The sequence below is a fragment of the Phlebotomus papatasi genome, chromosome 2, assembly GCF_024763615.1.
Source record: "Phlebotomus papatasi isolate M1 chromosome 2, Ppap_2.1, whole genome shotgun sequence".
Lineage (NCBI taxonomy): Eukaryota > Metazoa > Arthropoda > Insecta > Diptera > Psychodidae > Phlebotomus > Phlebotomus papatasi.
Window position 1 is genome coordinate 57,058,967 of NC_077223.1, and position 10,434 is coordinate 57,069,400.

At 32.1% G+C, this 10,434-nt stretch overlaps 1 protein-coding gene across 2 annotated transcripts; it reads right to left on the minus strand.

Moving 5' to 3' along the window:
- Positions 1-582: 582 nt before the first annotated feature.
- On the minus strand, positions 583-10,083 carry LOC129801829 (titin homolog). Of its 2 annotated transcripts, XM_055847186.1 has the most exons (5): positions 9,875-10,083; positions 3,957-6,613; positions 3,172-3,881; positions 1,123-1,232; positions 583-1,065 (listed from the first exon to the last, which is right to left on the minus strand). In XM_055847186.1, exons 2-5 carry the CDS (start codon positions 6,582-6,584, stop codon positions 770-772), a joined length of 3,744 nt encoding a protein of 1,247 aa, XP_055703161.1. In that variant the 5' UTR covers positions 6,585-6,613; positions 9,875-10,083; the 3' UTR covers positions 583-769. The 2 variants fall into 2 exon arrangements, with proteins under 2 accessions (XP_055703161.1, XP_055703160.1); XM_055847185.1 differs by having other exon boundaries at positions 583-1,232; positions 9,875-10,079.
- Between the last annotated feature and the right edge of the window lie 351 nt (positions 10,084-10,434).

The following is a 10,434-nucleotide window of genomic DNA, read 5'->3' on the forward strand; positions in this document are numbered from 1 at the left end:
TTCGATGGCAATTTCGCTGAGTGTATCAAGTCAGTCTTACCAGAAATTTAGGGAAAATAATTTCTAAGATTTACTTGAAAAGATTTTGAAGAACATTGATCAAAATTCACACCGGAAGTGTTGCCAAAACTATTAAGTTCCATCTCTCCTCAACCCCAAAATACACGTATTCTTATGGCAAAATAAAAATTTTTGCCCATTTTTCAGACATCCAAAAAATTCAATTTCAATTTTCTCGTACAATTTTAAAGGTAGAAAACTGTCACTTGGGGGGTTTTCATTAGAATGTTTGAAGGGCACAAATAGACCAAATGAGGTGGAGATCGTGAATAGGGTGTAGGCAGGAGGCGAAGTGGTCCATCTCTCCCACTGTTCCAACTCTCCTCGAATGACTATATAATATGTTTACTCGGATGACCTGAAGGTGTATCCCATGGGTCTGATAAGAACAATTTACTTGACATGATTATTTACTTACACCCAAAATTCAACTCACAAACGAATTTTCACCAAGGTTCACGCAGTTTCATCTAGTTGCAATGCAAGCACCTTACATACAATATATATAAAAATACTTAAGGATATGGAAATTCAATATCAGTTTATTGCAAATAATTGATTAGAAAAAATTGAAAAGATAAACCGTGCGAATAATAATCATAATAAACAAATTATAGAATATCAATTGCTTGAAAAATCACTCAAATAGTTTAACAGCAAATAAAAAAAGGAACACCGTATGGTTTTACTGGTTTTATCAGTTTCTCTTTTAACTCACGATGAACGCAAAGTAATTCTTGAAGATCATAGGTGATACTTCATCAGAAATAAAGTTCCTTTCTGGTCTCTGCGAAGAGAATGGATTTACTGCTGGTGCTTGAATTAAGTTCAAAGGACGTGTTGAGTTACGGTGAAGTTGGGCAAGATCCTGGGGAGATTCAAACTCTGTGTAGGATGTCACGAGAATTGGACAATTCATGGATGTCGCAGCTTTTATGGTGTCTGGCCATGTATCTTGGCCACTAAATCCTGTAGTTCTATAGAGTCCTGGATTGAAGAAACAAACTAAAAAAACGCAAATTAGTAATATGTTATAAGTTGCGAACAATCTAATTAATTTACTCAAGTCTGGTTTTGTGAATACAGGCTGCTTTGTGTAATCGTGATACAGCTTTCCACATTGAAAGTCGAATTTCACTCCACGGCAGGATTGTCGGCATGTTCGACACATTCTTTTTCCCATTATAAATAATAAAAATAAGAAAATTATTGTAATACATTGTTAATGAAAATGAAAAATCTAATTTTTCCTTAAAATTTCTTGATATGGAATATGTATAAATAAGTCTTATATTAAAGTAAAGTTATCTTCAAACTAGAGGTTTAGCCCATGTTCCCGAAGGTCTAAAAATACTAAATGGCGACCAATTTCATTGCTTTTTGAGAGCATAATAGGTCATTTATCTATAATAATCCAATCCTAAGTTAAATTTTTCCAAAAAAATTGAGATTGATAAGAAATTAGAGCAGTTAAGCCATTTGACTAAGCCTTAAGTCTGAAGCCCGTATAAATGTACAATATTTTGCCATAATATCTTTTCCTTGAGCATAATGATTCTAGAAGCGTCAAAGAAGATAAAAACAAATGAAAAGTAAAAAAAAAATATTTGGTCAGCAAAAATAAGTTTGTTCAGTAAAAAAATACAAATTCTTCCAAAACTGGGCTTATTTTTTCTATTTTATTTAATTCAAGCTCCTAGGTATATAAAAGCATAACATATAAACTATATTTTTTGACATTTTTATTTAAAAATTTAAAAATTCGGCCGTTAGGACCTGACTGTCGAAAACCTTTATTGAAAACACTTACTTTTCGTGAATACTTAACGATTACTCAGATTAGATTCATCTGACCTCAAAAAACCATTCATTCCCTGTTAGCAGATGAGTTAAACCCGTTCTTGAAATTATGAGGATTTAAAAAAAAAAACTAAATTAGGTTTTTTGGAAGATTTAATACAAAATTACGTTTTTCGGCGTATTTTGTACCACGTTTTGCCTTGCAAAATGAATTGTTATCAAAGCAACAAAAAATCCATGGTTCAAGTTAGTTTAACTCATTTTATAATAGGAAATAATTTGTTTTTTTGTCCCGTTAGATTAATCTACGCTGAGTAATCGTGACTACCACAAAGTAAGTTTTTTTTTTTTCAAAAAGACTACCAAAAATTAGGTGCCAAGTTCCAAGGGCTAAAGTTTTAAAATTGTTAAATGAAAATTTGAAAAAATGCAGTTCAACTCTTACATAGTTAAGAGCTTATATTGAATTAATTTTATTGCGTTGACAAAAAAGAAAGAAAACATGCTGTTTTTAGGCTGCGTGATCCATGTACCCCTTAACCATTTAACGACGAGACAGTTTTCGTGAACCGAAAATCAGCAATAAAAATGAAACCAATGTACAAAACTACTAAAAGGTCTTATATTATATTTGGCGTTCAAAAAACCAACAGTATCTGAGTTGGTGTATTTTTTGTCTCTATGAACGATAGGGACAAAAATAGCCTAAAAATTTAAGTATTTTTTCTGACAATACTAACGAATGATAATTTTCAATCTAATGAAAAATATTATGTTTGAGTATTCTAGTTTCTTTTCCCGAAACGGTTTTGCTTAAAAAATTGGAAGAATAAAAAATATTTAAAATTAATTTTCATTATGAGAATTTAAAAATTCGTAATTTTTTAGCTTAAAAATTTACTACATAATAAATGGCTAGAGACTTGCAAAAATATTCTAGATTCCTTCAACCTTCTACTTTACAATTATGTACAAACATAAGAAAAAAATAGCTTTAGGTAGTCAGGAAAAATTATTTTCTTTATGGGACACCGGTGTTCCAATCGTCCTTAAAGGGTTAAATAAAAATATGAAAGCTGGAAATTTTCAGAATCATATCATTAATTCTCTAAAAACTGTAGTCCTTTTTGCATTTTTTTTTTTTTTCAAATTAAAAATTGTGTAAACGCCAACAAAATTTGAGATTTAGTCCCCCCCCCCTCCTAACCGAAATCCTGGGTACGCCCTTGATTCCGTGTATGTATGTATAATTTTTTAGTTATTATAGACATAATTTTATAGATGCATAATATTAAAAAGAGGCTTTAATACCTGATTCTGCTTAAGATGTCCAGTGGCAAGTTTTCCGCATTGAGTTCTGGTCCAATAAATACTACCCTCAGTTCTAGAACTTGAGGTATGAGATGTAAAAAGAAGGCTTCCCATTTATCTAAAGTATCACCCTCGAATTGAAGTTCAGCTCCAATTAAATGAATAGTTAGGGATTCCTGGACATTGATTACGGTTTTTTGAAGTGCATAAAATGCTGTTAGTGGTGCTGTGGCCAATTGAGTGAGAGTAGCATATGTACAGTCATCTTTAACAGCAGTATTATTTTTGTAGAGCTCTCTGAAAACTTCTTCCATTGCAGATGGAAGCTCATAGCGCTGCAAGAAGATTCGCGAAGGAAGGGTAGGTTCTATGCGACCTGTATTTTTTTGCCGAATAATAAGTTTTTGGTAGAGTAGGAAGAAAGGACACCATCGCTGATGGTCTTCTGGACAGTGGTTTGGTTGATCTTTGCAATATGAGATTTGACCACATTTTTTACACTCTGTCAAAAGGGAGGGACGCCACTCTCGACATGTGGGTGTGCAGCAGATGCGAGGAAAAAGAAGAATTTCTTTCTCGAAAGGTAGAAGGGTGCGCTGTGTTAGGGATTCGCAGAGATTAAGTGTGTGAACACGCAGATTTCTGAAGTCATCGTTAGATAAAATTTTTGCATTGTTGTAGACATGACCACCACGTTTCCTGGCAATTTCCTGTAAAAGATTTTTGTTTTATTCGGATGAAATCATATTATTTAAAAATTAAAGAAAAAGATTATTATCACTCACTTGAATAGCTTGACATAGTTGTTGATGAATTGCAGCATCTTCTTTTGAATGGGCCTCACTACAATAGGACACCATTAGGCAACTAGGGCATGTATTTGGATTCTGTAGAGCAATTTTGCAAACTTGACAAATTGTGGCGAGGAAAACTTGTCTCGGTGTGAATTTGTACTCGATGAACACATCTTCATCATCTGATAAAATTTGTGGTTTCTTTGTTACTCCTTGTACAGTTTTTTTCACATTATCTTGTCGATTAGGAGATTTCTTATCCAGATGTTCAGGTTTCGGAGGAATTTCAGGTTTTTTAGGAAGGTTCGATGTAGTAGATTTTGTTGAAGTCTTTTGATTTGTATTTATATTACTTTTTTCCTGTTTCTGTTGATCATGTTTAATCGTTTTCTTTGGTTCTTGAGACACCTTTAATTCTTCAGGAATTTTTATCTTGTCCTCAAATGTTGGCAAAACAGTGATTTGTGTCTGTGCAGCCATTTCGCAACTTTCTTTTCCTTGGACATCCTTTTGCTTTGGAATTTTCTTTATAGCACCTGTTTTTGAGGATGGTGTTTGCATCTTAGTGTCCAAAATATCAATGAGCTTGTCCGGAACAAAAGTTATAGCATCCATTTTTTCTTGGGGATTTTTTTCTGGAGATTCCTTAGCTTTAGCCTCATTCTTTTCATTGGCTTCCTTTATATTCAAATCTTCTTTGTTCCTCTTGGATGTGGTAGGAGTTGTATTTAGAGATTTTCTTATTGAATCTGGATCTGAAACGATCTCCGTAATCTCGTCACTATTTTTTTTAGCATCTTCTTTATGAAATGCTTCCGTTTTCGTAACTTCATGTGGCAATTTATTTATTTCAATTTCGTTGCCTTTGGATTTTTCTAATTTTGTTTCGAGGGCTTCAGGTGCTTCAGTGATCTTTTCTTTTACGAGTTCCACTGAGTCATTTGAAGTAATAGGAGGCAAGTCATCATTGGTTATTTTAGGACTAGTTTTCTGCTTAACTTCCGATTCTTCTACATTTGAAAGTTCTTTCAGATCAGTTTTATTTTCATTTTTTGCATTTTCTTCGGAAATTAAAGGGATGTCTTCTTGCATTACTGGTTTATGATCTTCAATTTGTGAAATAATCTCTACATTATCCATCTTCTGGCATTGCATAAGTTCTACTTTTTCATCAACAATGCTTTTTTCTTGTATGTCTTCTTCCAATTTAGCATCTTTAGTATGTTTGTTGTCTTTATTTTGTCCTGGAAGTTTTACATCTTTATTTTTTGAATCTAACTTTTTGGCATCTTGTACTGGTTTTTGTAGATCTGACGATTTGTTATGGTTTATTTTTTGTGGTTTTCCCTTTTTGTTCTTAAGAACCTTATCACTTTTGTCTTCGGCTATTGGTTGTACGTTTTTTGGCATTACTTCAATACTTGCAACTACGTTAACAAGTTCTTTCAAAGCTGCACCAGTCTCAGCTATTGGTTTTTGAAATTCAGCCATCTTCTCCTTACCATCAACGGGACAGATATCTTGAAGAGGTATATCTGTATTTGAAACTAGCTCAATTAGCTGAGCAAGAGTTGATTCGGTACTAAGTTCTTCAAGTTTGTTTTTGCAAAGCTCAGGAGTAATTACAAGAGGTTGGGAAATTTGGACAGTGATTGGATCTGGAACAGGAACGTCCATTTGCGCAGTAGTGTTCGTGGCTTCTTTTAATTCTTTGTTATTGTCAGTTTTTGGAATATTTTCCATTTGTGGTGGTTCAGAATTATTGTTATCTTTGGTTTCCAATAATTTAAGCGTCGTGAAATCCTTTTTTGTATTTTTATTGTTATTTTTTCCTGCCTTCTTCTGATTTTCCTTTTGATTTGTCTTTTGGGATTGACTTCCTTCTTCTTGTCCCTTTTCAGCTTTACCTCTAGTTTCAGGTTTTTTGTTGTTCGCAATTTTGTCTTCAACAATTTTTTTATCCACCTCTTTAGAAGATTTGTCATCTAATCCTTCGGATACTTCAATTTGTGGTGAAAGTTCTGTAAGATTTTTGTGTATCTCACGATTTTTTTCTACAATCCTGTCACGAATTTCATCGGTATTTTCAACAAAATCTTTCACCACCTCATTCATTCTATTTTCGTCAACAGACGCCTCTTGATTTGTTCTTTCTGCATTCTCCGCTTTATTGCTCTTACTTTGATCTGATGAAACATTTAATGTTTCTTCGGGTTTTTCGTCCTTATTTTGGGTCTGTTCAGAAATTGACATACCATCTTGAGGGTCTTTTTGAGCAATTACTTCACTTACAGTTAGTTTTGCCTCAGCCTCTTGAGTATGTTGATTCTTCTTTTTATTTTTGTTTCTATTTCTCTTCTTTTTGCTTGTGGTGAACGAACTAGAGGGGCTTTCAGCTTCTTGGACATTTTCAGTAGCTTTTTCTTCTATTTCAAATTTTAAAGGTGTTAACTGCTCTGGAAGATTTTTGCTTGATTCGAGTGCACTTGTTGTATTAGGTATCACTTCTTCAGAAGCACTTTGGGGAACTGAATTCGTTGCGGTTTGATTTGTCTTTTGCACTATTATATTATCTTGTTGATTATTTCTGTTAGCCTTTGCTTTCGATTTTCGTCCCATTATTTTCGAATATCTTTACTTAATACGCACTGAAAACAAAAAGGTAGAAAATTAGATTCATAGCTAACATAAAATAGTTTAACCCTTTAAGGACGATCAGGACACTGGTGTCCTGAAAGATAATTCTCCTACGGCTTTTTAAAGTTAGGTATGTTTTGCTCTAAGATGTTAGAAAAATTGATTTTTTCTGATCCCTCCTTTTTTGATCCTCTCGTCCTTAAAGGGTTCAAATCATTCATATAGACTTTATGTTCACTTCATGAAGTGAAATTCATGACATGAGCTCATCCACTGAGAGAAATCCGAAAAAGTTAAATTGCATTATCTTAAGGGGACTTTATGCTTTATATGGCAAATTTTTCTTGAGTAATCAGTGCGAATCTCGGTTGAATATTTTCTAAAATTCATAAATTAAATAAAAATTATAAATAAAAATATTATGAATTATATAGAGTATCCATCGTAGAGTGATATTCTGCATCATTTTACCAGCAAACTTCTGTTGGATGCTTATGGTCTTATGCATGAATTTGTGTAAGAAAATGGAAAAAGAATATAAATAGCATAAAATAATTTTAAAAATTCTAAAAAAAAACAATTATTACGAATTAATCTTCATAACCAATAAGATATAGGCATCACAATAAATGCTATATAGTAACCACAACTAATATGATATAGTTATTACAGCCAATAACCCCGTTTATTTAGTTATTGGAACTAATATGTTATAGTACCCATTACTATTTTGATTTAGTTGTGATAACTAAATAAAAAGGATACTTCAACTAATTGAGGTCAATTTCATTAAGTTAGCCAACCTAAATATGTAGTTGGGTCTATACTTACTATATTTTATAGTTCTAATAACTGCATATGAGCTTGTACAAACTATTTTTTTTCTAAAACATTCCGGAAATGTTTATTTTACCCTGCAGTATTGATCCGAAATCGATGTAAATTTTAGGCTTTTTAGGTGTATTAGGGGTTAAAATTACCTTTTCCATGTTAATTTTACCCTTAAAAAGGTGTAAAATTAACATTAAAAAATGTTGATATATTTTTACACCTAAAAATCTTAAAGTTATGAGGAAAACAAGTTAATCGTACCCCCATTTTTTTCTCAGTGTCTGAATTTCGCAAAGATGTAGTTGCAGTTACGGGCAATTAACTTTATTAAATAGAATTTCTCTTAACCTTTTGGTGTAAAAAAAGGAAATGATAGTTCTTTTCATTATGGCACTATATAGCTCTAATTTTACAAAATCAGTAATAAAACCATTTTTCTTGGGTACTGATTAGAGATATTAATTTGGAGTCTTCGGACGATCACCCATAAGTCAACTTAATGATTACTAATTAACCCTCATTTCCTTCCCACACCTGCCTTTCCTTTCCAAAACCGTGTTTCTTGTGATCACAAGAAAACATGTCATTACTAAAGTTAAAAATGCTCTAACTAGAGTCTAGTAGAGAGCATTATTTCTCTACGAAATGGGGTCATATTTGCGATCGTTGGAAAGGTAATGGAATGAATCGATAAGTTTTTTTTATCGAAAATTCTATTGCATTTTAAGTGTGAGAGTATAAGAATTTTCCAATTTCAAATGGTTTTCCTGATAAGTTGTCCTCCCTAGACAAGATTGAATGTGTTTGTCAGATTTTTTTTATCATTTGTCTATATAAAATTCTCTAAAATTAATTTTAGAGAAAATAGGTGTAATTAAGAATCATACCTAATATGTCTCCGAATTTAATCATTTTGTAGTTTTGTCTATCTCTAAAACAAAAATATATAAATCCTAGATAAAAACTAATTTTATTGGTTCACAATTGGCTTGCTTTATCGCTATAAATCAGTTCAAACTTGCCAGAAATCCTAATACCCTTACAATGTACACATTCATGATACCATTTGCTTAAGAATGTGCTCAGCTTTCTAGAGTCTTCTTAACTTTTGAATTTGAAAATACGTTCTAAGGAATTATTGAACGATATTTTTACACATAGTCAAATATTCACCTGAAAAAAAATCGTACAACGCGTTTTCGAGAAATCCCAAAAAGACATGGTTTTGGAGGGGAAGGGGAGGGGAGAGGAAAAATGAGGGGAATGTTAATGGTCTCACGGTCGACTCATATAGGGGGTCCCCTAAATGTCCTATATCACTATTTCTAACCGTTTGGTCTCCAAGTGCGGTAGCAGCCGTACGGACGGACGGATAAACAGCCTGACACTATTTCTCAGTCAGAAATCGTCTTAAACATGGTGATATGTTAAGAAAAGTCGTTCTTCAGGGGATGAAATGTGCAAATTTTAGGGGGTGAAAAAATCTAGGGATTTTATATAATTGCTTTCACTAGGGCAGTAAAAGAAAATTCTACAAACTTGTAGGCAAAATAATTTTATTTTTACTTAATCTGAATTTTTTAAAAAGGATAATCTAAATTAAATGTTTCTATCTATACCACCCTGCGGAAATATTCCCTATATTTGAATCAAATGAACAACATGTTGTAAGCTCTATTACATTGTTATCATGTGTCGTAAAAGGTTCGCCACATGCATACATATACTCAATGGGAATGAGTGCCAAGAAATCTCAATATTGCCCATCTGTCTGACATTTATCGTTGGCGCTTCTATTGTGGACAATATGCGTTGAAGCAAAATATATATAATGACATTTCTTTCGGATTATTTTTTCTTTTTTCTTTGCACGATACGATATATATTTTTAGACTTTGTTTTACATAATTTGTCATGAAAATGTTGTGTAACAATATTCATTCTGAGAGGTGTCATTTTTTTCACTAATTAGAAGATTTCTTGGATTGTGCAATTTTTTTTGATATTCTTGTTTTATATTTAATATTCAAGTATTGTAATAGAATAGAAATACCTAAAAAGGGTTCTTGGCTTGTTTAAAATAAATGTACACTAGTTATTTGTATTTGAGCCAAAATACAACGTCACACGTAGCAATTTATCTCACTGCAATTGCTTGGCAGGAGCCTGATGAGCTATTCTTAAACAACTCATTTCAACTTAATTTTATTTGAATTAACTTATAGCATTGTATGTCCACATTCCACATCAATAATTTTCCATTTTACGCTTAATTGCCGTAAGTTAACTATTAAAACAAAAAAAAATCATTTGAGAAACTAGTAAAATAATTAAATGCAACCACAGATTTCGTATAATACGTTTGTCTTTATATTTTTTATATTATTAGTGATATGATATTTTTAATAATATGTGTGCTTAAATTTGAAATTCAACTCTACCTATTTTTTCCTCTAAATAAGACGATGGACGATATTTTTTCGTTTAAATGAAACAAATTTAGCACTAAATTTTTTGATAAATGCACTTTTTCGCCAGCAACAAGAGGTTTTAGTCTGATTTCACAGCAATGAGTAGTAAATGTGTTCGGCACGAGAAATGATCCTCAACTGAACAATTTTGTGTCCTATGTCTCAAATGCAGAAATAATAGCCAAGTTTTGTGGGGCTCTTGAGGCTCAGAATGCGAAACACACATAAATAAACCACTAAATAAATTCGTGTTAAACATTGAAATTTTCATGAAAGATAGCTGTTTCTTTTTAATGTACAATCGAATGGATACAATTAAAATTATGTGTATATAGCCATAGAGTAGTCATCATCATCATCATAGAGTAGTCTCAGATTAATTTCTGGTATTTTTAGGTATTATTCGACTTTCTCCTTAAGAAATCACTATATTGGTTCATCCTTAAAAAACATCTTTAAAAAATACTTTGTGAATTTTCATTGAAATTTTCTTTCATTAACATTTTTAATGCAGTGTTTTGATACTTACG